This window comes from Amblyomma maculatum, chromosome 1 (genome assembly GCF_055883805.1).
Source record: "Amblyomma maculatum isolate TAMU_Amacu chromosome 1, ASM5588380v1, whole genome shotgun sequence".
NCBI lineage: Eukaryota > Metazoa > Arthropoda > Arachnida > Ixodida > Ixodidae > Amblyomma > Amblyomma maculatum.
In genome coordinates this window covers 121,311,008-121,334,382 of record NC_139344.1, presented here as the reverse complement: position 1 = coordinate 121,334,382, position 23,375 = coordinate 121,311,008, and the positions used below count along the sequence as shown (strand labels likewise).

General features: G+C 45.8%; 1 protein-coding gene across 2 annotated transcripts in view; it reads right to left on the bottom strand.

The window, feature by feature from the left end:
• Positions 1-7,005: 7,005 nt before the first annotated feature.
• The window catches only part of LOC146203742 (medium-chain acyl-CoA ligase ACSF2, mitochondrial-like), a 145,335-nt gene continuing 128,965 nt past the window's right edge, over positions 7,006-23,375 (bottom strand). For both annotated transcript variants that reach the window (XM_084588918.1, XM_084588919.1), the window contains exons 14-16: positions 21,818-21,959; positions 21,624-21,734; positions 7,006-7,743 (exon numbers count right to left, since the gene is read on the bottom strand). In XM_084588918.1, the coding sequence (XP_084445044.1) occupies positions 7,624-7,743; positions 21,624-21,734; positions 21,818-21,959 (373 nt within the window). In that variant the 3' untranslated portion in view covers positions 7,006-7,623. The remainder of the gene's footprint in view (positions 7,744-21,623; positions 21,735-21,817; positions 21,960-23,375) is intronic.

Here is a 23,375-nt window from a genome sequence, read left to right as displayed (position 1 = left end):
CCACATGTACGGTGTAACTAAACGCGCTGACAATGCACGACACAAGCAGTTTTGCACTTCATTTCCACCTAAATGGATTCTCCCGCGACCAGGATACGATCCGGCGACCTTGGGATCAGCGGCCGACGCCAAAGCCACTAAATCACCGCGGCGGGTGCATGGGGGGGAAATGGGCTGCCAGTATGCGAGCGGGGCGCGTATCACAGCAGAAAGCGCATATCACTAGCGTCGGTGAGCAGTATGCACGCTTCTGGTTTACGAAGAAACTCATTTGTTAGAATAATTTATATATCGAGTAATCGATATATCAAAATATTCACGATCCTCTTGGAGTGTAGTATATCCGGGATCGACTAGTGTGTCTGTTAAAATCAGCCTGCATGGTTTGATCGCTATAGCGCCAAAAGCAGCGCGCACATGGGGACCTCAGGAAGCGTAAAACGCACATACGCGTTAAGTCACGATCATGGTCGCTCGACCTAGATTGAGTGCCCGTGGTATGGAGTAAACCGCTTTTAACATAGGTCCCGAGGGCCGCTAAAATTCGCATTATAAGCGGTATCGCACTATAACCAAAACAATGTCTTCAGATTACACGTCAGATGGGCAGCTTGCGCCTTATAAACAATGAACAAAAAGTAACCTGCAAAGTCTGCTACACGCTTAGAGAAGTTTTACAATTAGAACACCGCGCGTAGCGCGACCACGAAAATTACCGCGGCCGCCGCGATCCGTCACAGTAGAGACTTGTTTACCGCTGCCGCTTACCGCGGCCGTCTACCGCTACCGCGCGCCGTCAGCATAGCACGTGCTGATTGGTTCCTGCGTGCGGAGTCCACTGAAATTTGACAGGGACGTGGCGCCATCTGTCACTTTTGGGGTGATCTGCGCATGCGTGCTGACGCTCGCGCGGTAGCGGTAGCACCCGCTATGTGCGCAGCCGATGACTGCGCGCTGATTGGTCCCGACGCGGCAGGTCGTGTCGACTTCATATAGCAACTCTGCCGACTTCTAAAGCCCCTGTATCCTTCGAAAAGTACTGCCATTAGAGTTTTAGCTTACCGTGATCCGCCACCGCGCGTTCCACTGCGCATGCCCAGATCCCTTGACGCCGATAGATGGCGCCACATACTGGATGTCGGCACATTGACTTGCCGCGTCGGGACCAATCAGCTTGTGCGCCCCTCCCACGCAGGGTAGCAGGTCACGGGGGCGGATCGCGGATCACGGTAAGATAAATCTCTCTATTATTATCAAAGAGATTTAGCTTACCGTGATCCGCCACCATGACCCTCTGATTTGTCCCGACGCGGCAGGTCTATGTGCCAACATCAAGTAGTGGCGCCATCTATCGGCGTCAAGGGGATCTGGGCATGCGCAGTGGAACGCGCGCTGGCGGATCACGGTAGAGGATCGCGGATCTCGGAAAGCTAAATCTATTAGATCTTTCCGCCACCGCGCTCTCCCCGGAGTTTCCTCCTCGTCGCTTCCTGCCTCCCCAGCCTCCTCCGCTCTCCCATTGGCCAGTGCGTGACAGGTGTAATCGCGCGTTGCTTTTTTGTATGTACCAGAGCTACGAAACTGCTGCACGTGAAAGCTTCATCGCGATGTCGTGCTGCTGCGCCTTCGTTTGCCGCAACCGACAAGGCGAAGGCAAAAGCTCTTTTTTGTTTCCCATCCGTCCAGTGCACGCAAAAAAAAAAGTGACTGTACAGAATCGGGCGGGCTGACTTCAAGGAAATTGAAAAAAAAAATGCACGACTTTGTGCAGTAAGTGCCATGGTTCATTAGTATTTTTTTTTAACCTTGACTCCTGCCTCCTTAAAAAAGCGTTTGCATATGCATATGCCTATGCTGTGCTCGGGTTTTAGCGCATTTGATTTTACCTTTCTCTAATGAGAGCTGTGACATAAAAGCGACTTTATTCAGGCCGATTTCAGCTCCGTTATCGACACGATTGCAAGACTCGGTTTATGAATACACTCGATTAGCTTCCGTGTACGCTCACACGTATTAATTTGGTTTGTGGTCTCGAAGCAACTTAAGCTATGAGGGAGGCTGTAGTGAACGGCTCCAGATTATTTAGGTCACCAGGGGTATTTCACGGGCACTTTGGTCGTATATAGTACGTGGGCATATTGCATTTCGTTCCGTCGCACTACTTCGTGGCGCGACTTTGAATCGGAGGGATGAGCGGCTGCTCGCACGTTTTGTGTGTGGGTATATCATAACAGAGAAATGGTGTTAACTACCACAGATCCTTGTATGAATTAATAGCTTTGCTGTAATCTAAAGCTTCTGCAGCTTTCCTTTCACTTTCATTTTTTTTTTACAAACAGGTTACTTTAGAATGCGCCTGATTAAGCAAATGGGTTTCGTATATACGCCATATGCGCTTATGTTGTTTTGTATCATGAGATGAATTCTCTCACTGTGATAGCTTGCCACAGCGGATTTATCGTTTTTTATTATGATGTGCGGATGGAGTCGCTGTGGAAGCTGCGCGCACAGCAGTCATGTATGTCGTTTTCTCAATGCAATATTCATTTTTTTTGTTTAATTCTGTTTTCATTTCCTGGGTCCTTTGCAGTTCAGGTAGCTATTTTGGCAATCACGTTTACTGCTTGCATGGGCAAATCAATCTGCCCCTTATGAAATTTTGAGCGTCTATTCTAATCTGCTATTAAAAATAATCTTTTATTAACTCACTTCCTGCAATTTTTCATCTTTCTCATTTGTCTTTTTTACAAACAATAGATAATGATACATCTGTTAGTTAGCTTCGGTTTATTTTTTATCGCAAGCCTATCATCAGTTTTTCACATACACTGCTACTTGTTTTGAGTCATCGTACGTTTCAGACGACAATGTTTCAAACACACACTACGCCAGGTGCCGTGGTGGTTAGCGCGATATATATCGAGCGCGTGATTTTTCCTTTCATTAAAGCAATTCTTTGTCTCTGTCATTTAAAAAATGGTGTTTTAAATATGGGGACGCTGAAAATTTACATTGGGAAAGAATGCAAGTGCACGCGGTGCACAGATATAGAATTAGCACTTCAACAAAGCATTACTGGTGCTAATGGGGAGATAATTTTTTTACTTCTGTCCAGTTTTTTTTTCCACATGATCGTCCTTGTTATCAAATTCTAATCACTTGCAATGTAAATAATTAAGCAATATCTTGCTCTGCGAGAACAGCCTGTGTATTGTTCTCATTATCGATACCGTCCACGAGTGAAAACATTGCTCATGGTCGCCAGAACTCGTGCATCAAATTCACATCTGTAAAAGTCACAGAGCAGCATGCGGCCCAGCTGGTGTAGGCATTGCTTACCCAGGAAAGTTAACCTTTCACGCGCCGGGCGAGCAAAATTCTGCTTGTACAACAGGTACGCAAATAAGCCTTCCCAACCACATTTACCTATTGCCATGCAGTCAAAACTTGAAATTGATAATTTTGCAACGTTACGCGCATGTTAAAGCATACCGCGGGCATGCGTCGTGTTTCAACAACGCGCACTTTGAATTTGCGGACGCTTTATGCCTTAAATGATGGTCTTTTTCACAAGTTTTCATGTGCAATTCTTATAAGGCCTCATTAAGGCCAGAGGAATAAAATGTCGCTTCAAAAACATCGGCGCAGAGCTTCAACAAAGTTTTCCGTGTTTTCCCTCCGGTAGCTCGTCAGCCGTCGTCTCCTCCGGGAGGTCCGTGATAGACGGCACCACCGTCGAGGCCGCGTCGCGAGGGAGAGTGGAACGGAGAAGGGAAGTGGTTGGCGCTACTTTCCTTAGAGGGGTTTTGCTGATTTCCAGCATGTGGTCCCCTCCCCTCCCAACATCCCATCTCCCCTTCCCCCCGGACACCAAGAGTGCCGCCGCGAATTAAGGCCGGCATAACCCGTGTCCGGTATCCCCCCCCCCCCCCCCCCGAGAATAACCCAAAGACCCCAACCAACCAACCAACCATGTGGCACCATCTATCGCCGTCATCTAGAGTCACTCAATAATTTTCAGAGTACCGTGGTTAGGCACCCTACCGTGGTACCGTGATTCTTTTTCCCGCGCCGCTGCGCCGATTGATCACCATGAGTCACGCAGGGCCTAAAGTCAGGGGGGTCTGAGACCCCTCACCAATATTTAAGGGGGGTTTGAGACTTCCCGCACTTGAATGTATGACTGCACGAATACGAAACAGGCAACAATTTTTTATTCTTTTCAGTGGTAATCGGAACATTTCTTCTCTATCGTTTCGACAGTTTCGTAGAAAGTCCTTATCAGAACTATTGCCATGTTTTCTAAAACCTGAGAGGGAGAAAAATAATGATTTCTCCTTTTTGCATAAAACGAGTGCAGAACCATGCCACGCTTCTTCTCTTCCCCTCTTTATTTACTTTTCCACCTGTGCTCTGATCACTACGGACCCCTTCTGGCGGAGCCAGACTATAAGCACTGAGGTCACGTGGTACGGCGTGGCCCGCTTTCGCCATCAAACTTCCAAACAGTGACAGCGTGGGCACCTTTCACAGTAGTGCGTGTGCAGAGATTGCTGTATTTCGCGTCTGGGTTTTGTTACTCATTTTTTTTTTATATATGTAAAAAGTATGTAGCGGCAGAATGCTGGACTACAGCGTCTTCGGCTGCAGCAACCTGCATGAGTCCAGAGATTTTTAAGACGAAAGCCTTTCTAGGCTAGCTACTTTAACGAAAATGTATGGATCTGTGCGCTAATTGTATTGTTCGCAAATAGCGGACATGTGAGGATGGATATTACAAATAAAACAATTGATGGTGATAGGTAATTAATAAAAAAGTTTGCTGTGGCTCAGCTTGGTTAAGCCCGGGGAATTGCGAAAGCAATTGGTCCTGCTTATACGTAGACCAACCAGTTCAGCTAAACATTGAAGCTACGCCTAGTTGAGCTAAGCGTAGCCAGGCGGTTCTTCTGTTTCTTCAGCACGGCGCCGCCGCTTGGCTGCAGCAGATCGTTTTAGCCTCGCCTTATATGTATCATCCAACATACTGTAAGGCTGTGCCCCGACTACTGCGAGGAGCCGAGCCACAGCCCCATTTATCCTCCTAGCGTGACGTCACAAAGAGTGAGCGCGCTCTCTCGGCTGCGACACAGTGCCGTGTATGGACTCGCCGCCACCATCCGATGGTGTGAGCTAGGGCCCCGTCTCTCAGTCTGGCGTGACGTCACATGGTCACGTGAAAATGGCATGACGTCACTGCTGCGGCTCCTGTAAGGACTCACCGCCACCGTCCGATGGCGCGAGCTGGGGACAGCGACCAACTTCTTCGTCTTCGAGTGCGCCAGCACGCGATGCATGTCAGTGGTTATGACGACGAAGATTACCACACTACATTTTATATATATATATATATATAATATATATATGTGGTCGCATAAATAAGCAAGTTTTCCAAGATCGATAACTTCTGCCACAGGCGCCCACTAGCCGCTAACTGGCTTAGCCCATAACAACTCCGGGAGCTTTTTTGCAGCAGGTTCAAAGGAAGAAAAAAAGATATTGGCAATCTATTTCGTTGAGAAGAGTAGATGTAAGGATGAAATAAACTGTAGGAAAGGCATAGTGCAATCTATAGACCTTTTCAAAATTGCCCAAAGGGCGCTGCCATATTGGAGAATGGGCTGTGCTCATAGCACAGGAAAAAGCTGCGGATTCTCCCCTCACACCTGCTTCACAGCCCAGTCAAACCGGTTTCTCCCAGGGTCGTGAAAAGATCTATAGGAGCTCAGATGGTGGTAGCTGCAATGGAGTCTTGAACGGCCTCCATCACCTGCTACTTTTTTGTTGCTGCTTTTTATTAGCTAGTGACAGAATGCCTGGCTTCCTTTGGTGCTCATTGTATGTGGTGAAGAGATGGCAGAACATGTGCTACATGGAATGCAGGGATGTTCTGCTACCTAGCAACGTGGAGATATGTTATGCAACTCTAGACGTGGCATGAGATGTAGAATGTATAGTGCAGCAAAGAATACAGCCCATAAATTCATTTTATGGCACTCCCACCGCAGATAGCTAATCCTCTGTATTTTGTGCACAGCAATTTGACATTCATATTTACTTTAACATCTAACAGCAGTAACTGTGATCTGCGCAGAGACAGCTACTACATTGTAACAACTGATGAAATACACCATGCACCCAGAAAAAGTGCATAATCATATGTTCAGTGAAATCCTACTCATAAAAAGGTGAGGTGACTGCAGTGTGGCTGCCCCTACCAGTGTCGACCATGACAATATAACAGAATCCAAAAATAGGTATGCCTTTCATTGCTGCTTAGGTGGACTATAGACACCAAACTTTGGTGGCATTTTTTTTCTTGTTAATGATGCGCAAGTCATTCTTGCGTATCGATCCGCACGCAGTTTTTACCTACAACTGCTAAATTATTTGTGATTGCATTTTCTTTTCTCACCAATTTCAGTTTCAGCAGCCAAGAAACGGCTGTGATGTCACAATCATGAAAAAACAGCGATATAATCGTTGATTCTTCAGTTGGAGTGATTCCTATTCTTGAGGCATGCTGACTTTATCACTGTAGAGAATTCAAATAACACTTCAATAATTATATCGTTGTATTTTCATCCCTCACGTCACTTAGACTTGACTGTGACGTCACAGCCATCGGTTGGCCATTGAAACAGAAACCGAAACAGATGAGAAAAGAAATTCGATTATAAATTACTACGCAGTTGTAGACAAATATGACGTAGTGATTTGTGTACAGTAATTAATGCCTTAGGCATCATTACAAAGAATAAAACGCGAACCAAAAAATTATGTGTCTACACTCGCACAGAACATTATTTACAGAAATTAATTCATTCATTAAAACATCCTACAAAGCAAACATATGCACATGCTAGATATATTGATGAAAGAATTGTTTCACCCCAACATTTTTATATATAAAATAAGAATAGGAAGGCTTGAAAGGCAATTGGCATTCCTTCACTGCAAGAGGGTTTAACAAATTCAACTTTTATTTATTCAGTGGAAAAATAATATACACAGCTTCACTTTTTACATCAAATGTCAGGCACATCATAAATGCAAGTATTGCTGGTGACGAGCTCATATTATAACTGGTGCCATTAATGGTTGTGTAGAGAATTTATAATTTACATCCATGTCATTTTCAGTAAGCTCTTCAATATGTTCCTGAAAAGCAGCACATGTTTTACAGAGAATTCATGTCTCCATTCCAGCTGTAATAAATGCTTTTCCTCAGAATAGCCTGCCCGTTCTCAAACGGGGCCAAGAACATAGATCAGTAAACATGCATACACGATGATATTTTCTGTTATGCGACATGATGCAAGAAGTTTTTCACATTAGCAAAAGCTTTTCTTGCTAAGCATATAGTTTCACAGCATAGCATGACGTTTCTGCTTGTGCGATGTGGTCCTCCCATTGAGGTACATGAATGTATCCTGCTGATGTTTGTGCACATCAGTGTGACAAAAGAAGGTTCCACTCATTGCGCCCTCAGGGTGACAAGAAGCCTGCAATGATTAACAAGCTACAGAAGTCATATGGTGCTCAAAATGGTAAATTTTGTCATCATAGTGCTTGACGCTGTTCTCACAAGCCCAACTTCTCAGCTGCTATCTCACGCATCTTGTTCTTCTGTGCTTTTCCAATGGCTGTCTTTGGGTAATCTGCTTCATAAACAAAATACTTCGGGACCTTGAAGTGGCTAAGCTGCAAGATGGAATACCACACAAAGAACATATTGACTCTGCCTTGATGGGTAAGATTATTAATACCTGTACATGCTCATATACTGTTAATTCAATGTAGCACTTATATTTGATGTTTTTTCCAGTTTGCTGTTTCCAAGTTCACTGCTCCCGCCAAAAATGCATAATAGAAAAAATTGGTTATACTATACTATTGCAACACATATCTGCATATAATGCAATAGAAACTTAGATGATTGTCATGGAACAATGAAATACTGAATTTGAACACCTGAAAAACCTTGCCGTAGAAATGTGTACCATTAAACATCAAACTCCTGATGACATCAATAAACGAAATCCAATCATAACACATTACAAAGAATGTTACAAACTGAGTGCCCCACCACAAGCTGTCATTGTACATCAGCAGCAAACTCATAACACTACACTAGACCTCTGCCAAGTATACTGCACAGCCTTATAAGCAATGCCTGCATTTGTCATTAGCCACTCACTGTAAACTGAAAGTATTATTGTAATCAAAAGTTTACGAGATGCATGTTCTTGAATACAAGTTTATTGTTGCTCTACCTTGTGACCCAATGATGTATTATTGTTACCAGCTCAAAAAGTATGCATCTTACAACAGAAAATACAACAGAGATCAGAAAATACAACAGATAATGAGATCATGGCAGCGAGGCTGTGCTGCAGCTGAGATAGCAAACTTCAAACAAAAAGTTGCACCATGCACTTGAGTGAGCCGCATAAAACAAAACATGGATAAAATGTACCATGGTGCATATTTTATTATCACATGCAAGTGATAACACAGAACGTAGGAAGGAATGTAGACAAAGGCTTCAGTGGTGAAATGTTCCGAGAGGAAATATTGACCAATACAAAAGGTTGGGTTATGGTTTATGAGGTTTAACAACCCAATGTGGCTCAGCTATGAGGAACACCATAGAGTGGGCTCTGAATAAGTTTGGTCAGCTGGAGCCCTTTAATGTGCTTTAACATTGCACCATACATGGGTACCTTGCGTTTCGCCTTCACCGAAACACAGCCGCCCTGGCCAGGTGCGAAAGATATCATACATATGTCTATTAAAAAATACAGCTGTATAGCTAAGGCTTGTTTCAGTCATCTATAAACAAATTATTTAGGCAAGTCAGTATTTGTCTAAAGCTACCTGAGACTATATAGAAGCATGTCTAATTTAGCAAATCTAGTGTTTACACAGTTAGCTACATGCTTTTTACACCTACCAAATCACAATGATCTCTAACATTTGACTAACTAAAAATAATGAATTAAACATACATCAAAATCCTGTTAATTAAAAGCTGGACCATGTAAATATTTGAATTAGCATGGTTTTCAAATTATGTGAAATCAAAGGAAAACAAGAAAAATAAAGGGGACAATGCAAAGTTTTCAACTGCATGCAGTACTCAGCAAAGCTGCGGTCGACATTAAAAGAAAGATTTTTTTCCACAGTAAGAGCTCATTTGCACTCATTGTGGTCATCCTTTGGTGCTGGTAGCCCGACATTTGGTCATGTGAATTTTGACGTCCACAGAACATACTAGTCGCGTACCTTCCTTGAAGTATCGGCAACTCATTAACTGACATGTTTTTTTCATTGTCCGTTGGTGCTTTTCTACTCTGACATCCTTGGTGCACCTAAGAGTGATGGCCAGGGTTAGATACATCAGATTAGTGGCCCGACATGGCTAAAATGCATGTGCAGAGGTATAGCTCTCAGTTTAAAAGAATCAATGAGAAGAGAGAATGCGTGAGGTTAATCCAGTCAGTATTCAGGCATCACTCAACATATTTTGTATCAATAAATTCAGCACAGCATACGGTGAGTAGAAATTAAGAACTATGGTGTGCATCTAGATCACCGCTGCATGAGTGCATCCAACATCACTGAATGAGGGTCGCTTTGTACAGCGTGATGCCACCATGCTATGCACAGAGTCAGAGTGTCGCCACTATCTGCTCAATGGTATGTAAAGCATAAGACGAGGAGTCCACTATCATACTACATGGTCAATGCAGGCCTTCGTGCCTGTTATAATGCTACGATGTTGGCCGAACTTGGGTTTTCCTGATTATATGGCAAAATCGGCTGGTTATACATAGTAACCAAAGGGCAAGTGCCACCTGCCGCATCAAATTATCTGGTTAAATTTTGATCATAGAATATGTGATTGCAGAAAGTCCGCAAACAATCCTGAATTTCAAAGTAAACAAGATTGAATTATCGAGGTTTTACTTGTGGAGGAAGCACACATCGTTGTTTCAGACAAAAAGTGTGCATAAAAACAGTACATCCTGAAGCTTATGGGTATTCACATAAATTGAGTAATAATCAGCACTTAATACTGTTATGAATGTGACAACACTGCAAGGCCCTGATGCACAGTGCTAGAAAAGTCAGGGCTTCCCTGAGGTGCACCGACACACTTAGCACATAATTAGCTAGCAGCAGTTATTTCAGTAATGCCCGTATCGTGACTTTCCAGAAAGCAGAACTCAGCATTTTGGAGCAGCTCAGGAAGCAGTAATAAAGCCAATTTGGAGCAGCTTTGGAGCAACAAAATGAGAGTTTGAAGCATTCATCCTGTTTTGGAGCACATTTCTAAGGTCAAGGGCTTTTAATAATTGCAAGCTTTTGAATCTGACATACAAAAATACTCAGTTTGATTCCAATCTATTCAACTTTCAATGCTTTTTGCTGACTACACCTGCATTTCTAACAAGACAAGACAAACAGCCAAAACATGTACAGATATTTAAAATAACACAACTGACCTGCCGAACAATTTGGAAAAGACCAGCAGCAAACCAAACGCTTGCTTCTGCATGTCATAGCTGAACTCATCATCATCATCATCAGCCTGACTTTACCCACTGCAGGGCGAAGGCCTCTCCCATATTTCTTCAATTAACCCGAATCTATGCTAGCTGCATCTACTTGACCCCTGCGAACTTCTTAACCTCATCACCCCACCTAACTTTCTGCCGCCCCCTGCTACGCTTTCCTTCCCTTGGAATCAAGTTTGTTGCCCTCAGCGACCATCGGTTATCCTATCTTTGCACATGTCCTGCCCATGCCTATTTCTTCTTAATTTCCACTAGAATGTCGTTAACTTGAGTTATTTCTCTAACCCACTCTGCACGCTTCCTATCTCTTACTGTTACCCCTACCATTTTTCGTTCCATAGCCCTCTGGGTTGTCCTCAACGTAAGTAGAACCGTTTTGGTGAGCCTCCACGTTTCAGCCCCATAGGTGAGTACAGGGAAGATGCAACTGTTGTACACTTTACTCTTGAGCGATACCGGTAGGCTGCTAGTCATAATCTGGGAGTGCTTGCCAAATGCGCTCCATCCCAATCTTATTCTTCTTGTTATTTCCTTTTCATGGTCCGGATTTGCGGTTACTACCTGTTCTAAGTAGACATATTCGCCTACTACTTCCAGTGCTTCGCTACCTAACGTAAACTACTGTTCCTTCCCGAGGCTGTTGAACATTACCTTAGTCTTCTGCACATTGATTTTTAAGCCTACTTTTCTACTTTTCCTGTCTAGGTCATCAGTCATTATTTGCAGTTCATCCCCCGAGTTACTTAGCAAGGCAATGTCATCAACAAATCGCAGATTACTAAGGTATTCTCCATCTACCCTTATCCCTAACTGCTCCCGTTCCAAGTCTCTGAATACTTCCTCTAAACAAGCTGTGAATAGTACTGGAGAGATCGTGTCTCCTTGCCTAACACCTTTCTTTATGGGAATTTTGTTACTTTCTTTATGCATAACTACAGTTGCTGTGCAGCCCCTATATATATCTTCCAGCACTTTCACGTATGGCTCGTCTACCCCTTGATTTCACAATGCCTGCATCAACCGCCAAGGTTTCAACTGAGTCAAATGCTTTGTCGTAATCAATGAATGCTATGTATAAGGGCTGGTCATATTCCGAGCATTTTTCGATCACTTGGTTGATGGTATGGATATGATCGATAGTAGAGTACCGTTTCCAAAAACCTGCTTGATCCTTTTCTTGGTTGCAGTCTAAGGTTGTCCTGATTTTACTAGCGATTACCTTAGTAAATACCTTATACGTAACAGACAGTAAGATGATTGGTCTGTAATTGTTAAGGTCCTTAGAGTCCCCTTTCTTATGAATGGGGATAATGTTTGCATTCTTCTATGTTCCGGTACCGATGATGACACCAGGCACTGCGTATACAGGATGGCCAGTTTTTCTAGCACGATATCCCCCCCGTCCTTTAAAAAATCTGTAGTTATCTGATCATCTCCAGCTGATTTCCCCCTTTTCATAATTTCGAATGCTTTCTTGACCTCGTCCTTCGTCACTGGTGGAACGTCTGACTGTTTTCCTTACCGCCAATTTCATTACGGTCCTGACTACTTTAGCTACTGTAGAGATCTGTATAGAACTCCTCGGCTACTTTGACTATCTTGTCCATTTCATGATGACGTTGCCCGCCTTGTCCCTTATCGCATACATCTGGTTTTTGCCTATGCCCAATTTCTTCTTTACTGCTTCAAGGCTTCCCCTGTTCTTTACAGCATGCTCAATTTTCTCCATGTTATACTTCCTTATATCAGCCACCTTGCGCTTATTGATTAGCTTTGATATCTCGGCCAATTCTATCTGGCCCGTTGGATTGGAAGCAAAAGGTAAAAGACTTGCGCAAGAAGTAGATGAAGAAAGAGACGTGAAAAAGACGTCTTGTTGTCACGTCTCTTTCTTCATCTACTTTTTGCGCAAGTCATTTTACCTTTTGCTAATATGAACCAACTCGCCCAGAAGAAAGTACTTATTGGATTGGAAGCTTTCATACTCTGGCGTTTCTTAAATCTTTCGTCTCCTTAGACAGCTTACCGGTGTCCTCTCTAACTATCTTACCGCCTACTTCTACAGTGCACTCAGTAATGATATCTCTGAAATTATTGTTCATTGCTTCTAGGGTAATGTCGCCATCCTCGGTTAGAGCTGAATATCTATTCTGTAGCGAGATCCTGAACTCGTCTGCCCTCCCCCTCACCGCTAATTCGTTGATGGGTTTCTTTCTTACTAATCTGTTGCATTCCTTCTTCAGGTTTAGGCTAATTCGAGACCTCACCATCCTGTGGTCATTGCATCGCACTTTCCCTATTACCTCTACATCTTGCATAATGGTGGGTGTCGAACAAAATATGAAGTCAGTTTCATTTTTAGTCTCCCTGTTAGGACTTTTCCATGTCCATTTCCGGTTCTTCCATTTGCTGAAGAAGGTATTCATGATTCTGAAGTTATTGCACTCTGCAAACTCAACTAGTAGCTCCCCCCAGCTATTCCTAGAACCAATGTCATAGTCGCCTACTGGCTGGTCTCCTGCCTGCTTTTTCCCTACCTTGGCATTGAAGTCGCCCATTAGCACAGTATACTGCGTTTTTACTTTTCGCATTGCTGATTCTACGCCTTCGTAGAAGCTTTCAACTGTCTGGTCATCATAACTATATGTAGGTGCGTAGGCCTGTACAACCTTCAGTTTATACCACTTATTAAGCCTAATCACGATGCCTGCCACCTTCTCATTAATACTACAGAATTCATCTATATTACCCGCTATATACTTATTGACAAGGAAACCTACTCCTAGTTGTCGCCTTTCCGGTAAACCTCGATAACACAGTACATGCCCATCCTTTAGTACAGTACAGTAGCCGACGGGTAATTCGGACTCCAATAATTCGGACTTGTAGGATATTTCGGACTTCAGTGAGGCACCGTCAGTCACCCCATAGAAGCGCATACATATTCGCGACGGATATTTCGGACTTTAAAAGTCCGAAAGTTCGATTTTTCGGACTAATTTCAGTCCCCTGCAGGCCAAAATCTGCCATCTTTTCGGCTTTTTGCCGGCGCAACAAGCGCCATCTTGGATTGAGGTGGATTGGCTCTGCAGTTGGATTGGCTTGACATGGTTTCGGTGCCCCATTTTTGCCAGGAGAGGCCCCTGCAATCTCTGTCACTTCGAGGTGGCAGTCGGATTGTCATCGCCGTCAACCTGCTTTTGTCATAGAGAAAGAGATTGGTAAAGAGCGGTCACTCGGCGAAAACTGGCCCCAGGAAGTGACGCGCGACTTTTTGCGCTGCCGCCGATTGATGGATGGCGGCACCAACGTGCGCATGCGCGGACGCGCGCGCGACGGCACTCGTTGCAGCGGTAGCCCGCCGGAGCACTAGCAGACGACAAGAAGTTGTCGAAGGAAGCTGTGTGCTCGTGCCTCGCCGCGCTTGTGCGGCACAGACCTCTCGTGGGCTGCTGCGCGGAACGACAGCGGTTTGAAACGACGGCGAGGTGAGCAATGTTTTTTGCTTAACTACGCTGCATTTCAAGCAGTTTACGCTGACCATGCCGGCCGGTGCCAATAAGTTTCGCAGCTCGTGAACAGGCGCGCCAGCTGTTCAGGCGCAGTTCGTTACGCCGTAACTCTGGCGGTTCCCAACCACGGCGAGGTGTAATATGTTTTGTTCTCGGGAAACAGCTTCATTTCGAACAGTTTAGCTCGTAACGCTTGACAAAGTGGCATGTGAAGGCATCAAGGCACGCCGTTGCGCCAAAATGGCGTGTTCGCCGGCCGGTGCGGCCATGGTGACGCAGTTTGCCGAACGGCTAGTTTTGCTAAGTGTCGCGTTTAGCAGAGCAACGGTAAAGTGAGAAACGTTTCATTCTTGACTTTCTTGTCAAACTACGCAGTATTTCAGGCAGTTTAGCTCAGTACGGCGGTCTGCGCTTCACAAAGTCGCACATGAAGGGCAGCCAACAGGCATGACAAGGCGCTCGCCAATATGGCTCGCCGGCCGCGATGACATGTGGCATGGCGCGAGGATTTGCGAACGGCTAGTTTTGCGTGGTGTCGCGTTTAACAGGGCAACCGCAAGGTGAGAAATGTTGCATTCTTGTAAAACTGCGAGGCATTTCGGGCAGTTTAGATCATCGCGGTGGTCTGCGCTTCACAAACTCGTGTATGAAAGGCAAGCCAACATGGCGTGCTCGCCGGCCGCGGTGAGGCCAGGCCGCGGTTTTGCGAACGGCTAGTTTTGCGTGGTGTCGCGTTACATTTAACAGGACAACGTTAAAGTGAAAAATGTTTTATTATGCGGCAAGCTTCATTGCTTCAGCTGTTCAGTGCTCTTGAAGAATATTGATAGTTTAGTGGCTGTTATTTCACACTCTGTAGAAATGTATTTTCAGATAGGTTCGGTTAGCCTGCATTTCCTGACCTCTACGTTGCAAGAGTAGCTTTTGTATCAATTTTACTAATGACAGCTTTTCTGTTCTGGACCATAACTGCTGCTCACCAAGTTTTCAGTACCCACCCACATGCACAGATGTGTGCGCGGTGCAGTGGCCTTACATTTCATTGCAACCTTCTGCATCATATTCATTCCTTTTCCAACAGCACTGCATGGACCCACGGACTGTAGCCGAAGCACGGCAGATGCGACGAGGAAATGGTGTGGCCTTTCCTCAAGCGTCAGTACTCCTCTCTGCCCTGGACAATACAAGTTACCCTTGCTGAGGTAGCCGCGACTGGGACTGTGTAGTTTATGTATAATGCCTGTTTTGTTACATATCATTTGCAATAATTCGGAAATCAGTTATGCTATTTTTTGTCTCTACCTAAGTACTGTTTCTCACCTTGTGTATTTTTATTTTTCTGTATTGTGCACATCGCTTAATGTGTGTCAAGTATTGTCAATGCATCCGTCTACATCTGTTGCATCTCGTGTTTTATATGCAGCAAAATAAATTCATTTCACGAAGCACTTGGCGTCGTTTCTGCACTACTGTTTTGCAAAGGCTGTGGCGCAGCTGCGTTGATGGGCAGTTTAGAGAACTGGGAATTTTTCCTGTTGTTATGCATGCTGAAAATAAATAGAAACACTAGCAGACCATTTAAAACCAAAATAATGTGCCAAAAGGGCAGGGAAGGGCGCAGCGCATGGCTAGCATTCAAATCGCGCGCCCTTCAGCAAGACCGGATGTAGTTGCCGCCGGCCGCTTGGTGCACTACAGTCAAATGGGCCGCTGGGCCCTATGGGAGTGTCCGCTCTTTACCAATCTCTTTCTCTATGCTTTTGTCGCCAACGCTGACGCGGGCAGCTATCTCTTTGTGCTTTGTCTCATACGTCCGCCGTGTTGTCACACGAGTTTCTCCGACCGCGTCAACCGAGTGGCGCGCCGTCAATCCTTTGGCCGTTTTGTGATTGCGTCCGGCGGTTCCACCGCTCTGAACGAAAAGTGCCTCATTTTTGCGTGTTTGACGAGCGGTGTGGTGCGCACTCGGGCTGTGGACATGGCCCCGCCGGTGCTGCCGGGTCCGTCAAAGAAGCGTGGGAGCTATTCCACCATGACCCTTGAGAAAAAGGCAGCGATCATAAAGCTAGTGCTGAGTGGGCGAACGCAAGCTGACGTGGCCAAGGAGTTCGCACTGTCGAAGCAAACTATTTCGGATTACGTGAAAAATAAGGAGAAGATTTTTTCCGCCTTTGAGGCGTCCCACAGCAGCAGCCAGAAGAACGACAGGAAAGGCGACCACCCCGAATTGGAGAAGGCCTTGCTACTCTGGCTTAAAGCTGCTTTAGCGAAAAACCTTCCAGTGTCGGGCGACACGTTGAAAGCCATTCGGCTCGAATACCTGCCACCAAACACCACCAGCGTGCTCCAACCAATGGACCAGGGGGTGATCAAAAACCTTAAGGTGCATTATCGGACCCGTCTTCTGCAGCGCACAGTTCTTTGTTTTGACAACGGGAAAAAGTACGCCACGGATCTTTTTGCGGCGGTTAGCATGCTGGCTGACGCGTGGAAGGCAGTGAGAGCGGAAACAATTGCTAATTGCTTCAGGCACGCTGGATTCTCCGCCGATGAAGTCGATGACGTAGAAGACTGCAACGATTCTGAGGATTTGACTGCAGACAGTGGCGAAGACCTCATCGTTGACCTTCGCGGGAACGGAATGGACATTCCAACGGGCTCCACGTTCCGCGAGTTTGTTGAAGTGGACGACGGCCTCGATATGTGTGCGGACCTCACGGACGACGAACTTGTACGCCAGGTTCTTCAACCTGAAGACGAGTCGGACTGCGACGACGACTCGGGCGGCCTACCACAGCCATCGCTTGCACAAATTACGAACGCTGTGAACTTGCTGTCTAGCGTGTACAGCGAAACGACAACTTTGGCGCAAATACAAGCGCAAATCGTCGCCAGCAAAAGAAATTTGCCGCAAGATAAAATCGGCGACTTTTTTAAGCCGATTTTCTCTGAATAAAGTGATTTTTTGTGCTTCACGGATTTTTCGGACTGTTCGATTATTCGGACCATTTTTCGGGTCCCGTCAAGTCCGAAAAAACGGTCGGCGACTGTATATGCCTCATTCGGCCTCCTAACCTCACTAAGCTCTATCACATCCCATTTCATACCCTCTATTTCCTCTAACAGCACTGCTAAACTAGCTTCACTAGCTAGGGTTCTAGCGTTAAACGTTGCCAGGGTTAGTTTCCAATGGCGGCCTGTCCAGCGGAGCCAGGAATTCTTAGCACCCCCTGCTGCGTCACAGGTCTGACCACCGCCGTGGTCAGTTGTTCCGCAGCCGCTGGTGACTGAGGGCTGGGGTTTTATGGAGCTTATCATGAGAGGTTGCGGCCAATTACTGCACCAGGGTGGCCAAGTCCTGTTCTGGTGAGGAAGTGCGTTGCCGGAGGTGTTCACCGGCATCAGGTCGCACCCCAAACCTTTTTATGCCATTCCATTGACACGCGGATTTTTTTTTTTAATCCGGTGGAAAATTGCAAGGCATCGTGATTTGAACCCCGGTCCTCTTGCGTGCGAGGCGGATGTTCTACCGCTACACCACCGCAGCACGTTCCTGAACTAAATCACGCTATTTTAACGTGATAGATTGAAACATTGAGTATATCACTTTGACGTGCAACACCACTAGTTTGGAGTTCACATCAATGACCAGCACATTTCTGTTCCCCTTGTGCATATCCTTTTTGATCCTATGCCTATGCTGAAAAATTCCAGGGCACTGGTCAGTAGTACCTTTAAAGGCCCACTGTTCACGCTCCGGTCGAAAATATTTTCTTCCCCGGTGACTGCAAGACTTCGTCCCCAGAACGCAAGATTGCAAAATGTTTTTGAAAAGAGTAATTAATAATGCAGTTACAGCCACAGCAATCACTCGATTCTGTCATGTTTCTCTCCTCCCGTTCCCTCGCAAGGGTTTTTCACTCTCCTGCCCGGTCATCTAGCCTCCGCAAGACAAATTCCCCTTCCTCCTCTGCGTTTGGCGAGAGGTGGGGCGTGGTACTTCGCGTGTATGAAAAAAAAAAAGAAAAAAAAAGCGAGCGAGGGAGCGCGCGCCGCTGCATTCAGTCCGGCCATGGCGAGGGAAAAGCCCGCCGTGAGCAGTGGACACAATCCGCCTTTTGCGCGAGTTTTCTGCGCATGCGCGAAGTCGTAGCGGCGACCGATAGGAGCGGCGTCTACGGCGTTTCTCGGCGCCGCCGGCACCGGGCGGCACGGTGGCCGTCACAGGCTTGGCAAAGCGATGCCAACCACATCTGCCGTGTACGGTTGCCACTCTCTAAGCACGCCAAGATGCAAGACGCGGTTTTTCAGGTTTCCTTCGCCGAGCCGCGGCCAACACGACGTGAAGCTACAATTAGGGCCACCAAGCGTCAATGGCCGACCTTAGCTACCTACTGCGTACTCTCGACTGTGCGAAAAACACTTCGTTACAGGTATGTATGCATCTAAAGGAAATGTGCATAATAAAAAGTATCTACCGGAGTTTGCACCAAGCCTGTAACCCACCAGTGATAGCCGCAATGAGCATTTGTTCGGCGCGTCTGATGGCGATGTATTTTGTCGTTTGTTTTCTTTATGTGCGAAGGGGCCGGGTAGCGCAGATATCACAGGTGGCTGTGTGCACTTGACCGTAATATTTAGCATGTTTTATCGCGACTGCCGCCTGACTAAAAAGAAAAGAAAAATTGGGCGTTTGTTGTGATGCACCGCCGTTCGCGAGCCGAGTGTTTGAGCTGGTCATGAGGCTCGCGAACGGCAGTGCATTAAAACGCTGTATTTTTTTTCTTGTTAGGCAGTCACGATAAAACATGCTAAATATTACGGCCTAGCGCACAGAGCCGCCTGTGATATCTAAGCTACCTAGCCCTTTCGTACATAAAGAAAAGAAAGGACAAAATACATCGTCTTCAGGCCCCGGCGCAACTAAAGCAATCACGCACCGAAAAAATCCTCATTGCAGCTATCCCTGGTGCGCTACAGCCTGGGTGAAAACTCCAGTAGGTACTTTTCATCATGCATATTTCGTTTAGATGCATACATACCTGTAGTATCTGTGTTTTTGTCGCTCGGAGCATATGACGCACTTGACACTCTTGCACAACGCACAGTATTTTTTTTTTTAATTAAAGGCTCGCCTTCGTGCACACCAAAGCATCCGGATTTTATTCCTTTGGTGTACGCAATCAGATGCACTTCGTTTGGGAGCTTGATAATCATCGTCTACGTCCAACCGTTTGCAACGGCAAGGAAACCGCCCGGCACCATAAATGAGTCTCCTGGAGGGTTCATGCTAGTTCACTTGCAGAGTGGATCGCTCTGGACGTAGAACAGGGTTGGTTCCTGACCGAGATGCGCATCCGATATGTAGGAGATTCACATGTACGTCACCAAGTTGTTGATTCCGCAGAAATCGCGGCGGAGGCAGAAATGAACGTTGGAGATCCTTTCACAACAGAATGACCATTCTCTGCGCACCGAGAACCTTTGCACCACTGCGACCACATCCGTTCCGACTCCTGAGGCCAGAAACCGGCTACAGCTCTGAATCATCCATTGCCAGAAAAATGCAGCGCGTTTCCTGCAGGTGTGCATTCCGGCCGGGACAATGCCCTTTTCACGGGGTGTGTATATGTGCCTCTCTGCCGATCTTCGTGGATGAAATCCTATAGCTGCACGGTTGTAGATGACACGAGGAGGAAGCGACGCCCATTGCACCATGCCGGCGCCGCGATGACCGCATTGTGCTCGGTAACTCAAGACACCCCGCGCATATGCGCCGCTCAAAGTCACAGGAGACGATTCCACCTAGCTCTGCAGCATCAACAAACCCCTGGCTGCTTTGCCCTTTGAGATCCCTCTCTCTCTCTCTGCCCCCACGCTCTCCTGTCTGCCGAAAACCTGCACGCTGAGAGCGTCTCATTCTGTCCCGTCGAACACGGCCCGCGCTACACGCTCTTACAATACAAAGATAGTATATGCGTACGTGCGTTATGAGTGGATTGTGAAAACGCTCTACTTTCCCCCATACTGCGTGAACATGATATGCTGCAATCACTGTCACTACTTTTCGCTCCGAGGCCAAAAAAGGGGGGAAGCTTTCGCTTTCTACCAGCGTTGGCGTGGCCATTTCGTATGGTGCGCTTTCGCGTCCTCTGCTACACTGCCGCTCAATGTGTTTCCCGCCCGCTCCCGCATGATGGCGCAACATCATCGCGCAAAAGGCGGATTAGTGGTGTACGCCCATCCTTCACCCGTCAGACAGCGAGACAGACCAAGGGATGTCGTTTTCTACTCCGACATCAGCCTTGCGGCTCGTAGAGAATGGGAAAGCTGGTTTCCCAAAGTGGAGGATGACAGCTTTGATCACTGCAGCATTTTTCACAGACTATCTCCGCTACCTGATCGAAGCACTGGGCTCCTTTGCTTAAAAGGTCCTTTCCTGGACAGTGGCCCTTTAGGAATGATAGACTGCACTCAAAGGTCGCCTTTACCTCCTCCAGATTCTTTTGCTTCACAACCTTGTGCATGTGGCTCCTGTTTGCACCTGAGCAGCACTGGCACTTCCAATTTAAACGTGTTGGCAACAGGCTCTGTATGGCTTTCCAACACTCTTGTGGTGTCACCCCCCTATGCTTCAAATATGCTTTTGTCCGACGTAGGATTGACATGCTTGGTACTAAAAAAAAGGTGCAATGGTGAAGTACCTGCTTGTTTTCACAGCTGAGCCCTTAGAACAACCTGAGTTGTTCTGTGCTGTAGGACAACTTTCCTAACGGCTCGAGATACCTGCCATGACTGTGATGCTCGCTTCTCTCCCCACCGGTAATTCAAAAGGCTTGGAGAAAGTGCTATATGAAGTGCACAAAACATTTTTTTGTAATTATTGCCCTCCAATCGTTTGTTGCGACGTTTTGAAATTTATTTGCAAATTTGTTATGCTTTATGCTTTTCTAGTTTACAAAACTTTCATACATATTAAGTTCAGCGCGAGATGCATTATAACTGGGACCATTGTGCTGCCTTTGTTTTGACTAAAGTAGCTCCTAGAGCATGTACACGGACTTAACAGCATGCTACTGCCCCATGTGCTTCTCAGTGCCACCTCATCAAATTGCATTGAATCTCATTTTTGGAGTAAATATCATTAAAAGCCCCTTGTGCAGCAAAAATCCGTGTTCTACTAAATTTGATGGCAGAACACTGAGGCAGCCAGTTTGGAGCAGGTTTGGAACAGTATTACATTTTGGAGCAGGATGGAGGAAGGAATGCTGTTTGGAGTAGAATGGAGCAAATGGAGCAGCACTTTCAACCCTGAGAGCTTTCTTGAAATTTTGCACTGCAAACTATACAGCCTCACACAAGATGTGCACTAAGAAGATTTGTGACAAAAATTCACACAAATGTATTGCTCCATGCTACTTATAGTGTGCTGAGCACGTCAAGAAAAAATAATATTAGAGGACCATGGGAATGCAATATTTGCACTTACCTTTCCCTTACAATACTGTTGGAGCTCCTCATCAGTGACCTTTGCATTTGGCTGAAGCACCACCCAAGCACATATTTCTTCACCCATTCGTGAATCAGGCAGTCCAATTACCTGTCATATTCCCCCCAACAGTTCAGTATTATGGGCATCAAGAGAAAAAAACTGCAAACACAAAAAAGTCTAAATCATCATACGTGGCATTCGCTGACAGCAGGATGGCTACTGAGGACATCTTCAATCTCGAGTGGGTAGATGTTTTCTCCTCCTCTGATTATCATGTCCTTCAGGCGTCCAATGATACTCAAGTAACCATCTTCATCCATCTTACCCAGGTCACTGTATCATAAAGAAATTGTCAGTAAACAGTGTGCCGTAGTAAAGCAGCAGCTATCTGCAACGAATGCAGTTCTTCCACATTTTATAGAGAAAACTGTCAACCCAACAGAAGGCTTATATTTGTTTGTTTTTTTATTGCAACACCATTTAAAAATACTAATGGCAGGCATTGCAAGTACATAGAGCCATAATGGGACAAAGGCACCCAAAAGATCTACTGAATGGCTCAACAAAGTATTATAAGAAGCCATGGTAATTCAGACTACAAAATTACTACATTACTACTACTATAAAAGTATGAGCAAGCACTCCCCTTACTTTCACAGCTGATTTCACATTTCCGTGGCGTTCCGGGAAAGCACGCCTCTGCAACAGTGCCAGCCCCATCTAGTCCAATCTCAATTCTCAATAACATCAAAAACAACAATGGCATCCATACAGCACAAATTCGATTGGATGTGCACATGCTAGAAGGCTGACGACTGGCGCCAAATGACTACCACAAGTGAGACATCTGATGCTTGCGGCCCAAAGAGCAGATGGTTGCTGTCTAAGTGGAAGCTGGCATTGCAATGGCGCAAGGCAATTGCTAACAAATTTAAACAGTTTAAATAAAATAAATGTTGTTTTTTGGGGGGGTTGGAGGTATGTGCCTTTATATTTCAGTTCATTTTCTGGGTTATAATTCGACTCTGGGCCACATGAATGATTTCTTAACTGATATGCAACTTTGAGCTTTACACGATAGTTAGGTAATGTACCGTATTTACTCGAATGTAACGTGAGGGGCGACTTTCCCTACTGCCAAGTGGGAAAAAAATAAAATCACGAATGTAATGCGACATAAGTGCTTGAAAAAGTACCTTTAATAGACATTATGGCCATTGCAGTCTAATTAAAAACATTCAAACATCGTCATCGTCGGAGGCCGAGTTCTTGAAAACTCAGCCTTCCTTTTCACTCTCGTCCTCCCAGACGATTCGGAAGCCTTTGCGGCCAGGCCCACATTTAAAAGTCACCTCCTGCTGCATCCGCCACCCACGTAAGGTAGATTAGTAGCGTCTAGTCATCGAGCTGCCGCAGAATTTGTGGTTCCTTCTGCTATTACAATAGCGTTTTTGAGGCGAGCGTCGTACCGTGCACAGCGCGTTGCCATCGTGCAAAATGCAATAACAACAGACGTAACCACACTAATCCACTGCGGAAGATGTGACAAGTGTGTGATCAAGGGGACAATGTGATTCTGAACCCACGAAGAAAAGCGCAATGTTTTGACTTTGGATGAATTAGGATTTGATGATTTGGCTTCCCTGGTACCCATGTTGCCAACATAACATCGTGAAACCACGGAAACCGAAACCGAGTGGTGGCGGATTCAGTATGGCTGCATCCCGGCCAACCGAATCGCAGTATTTG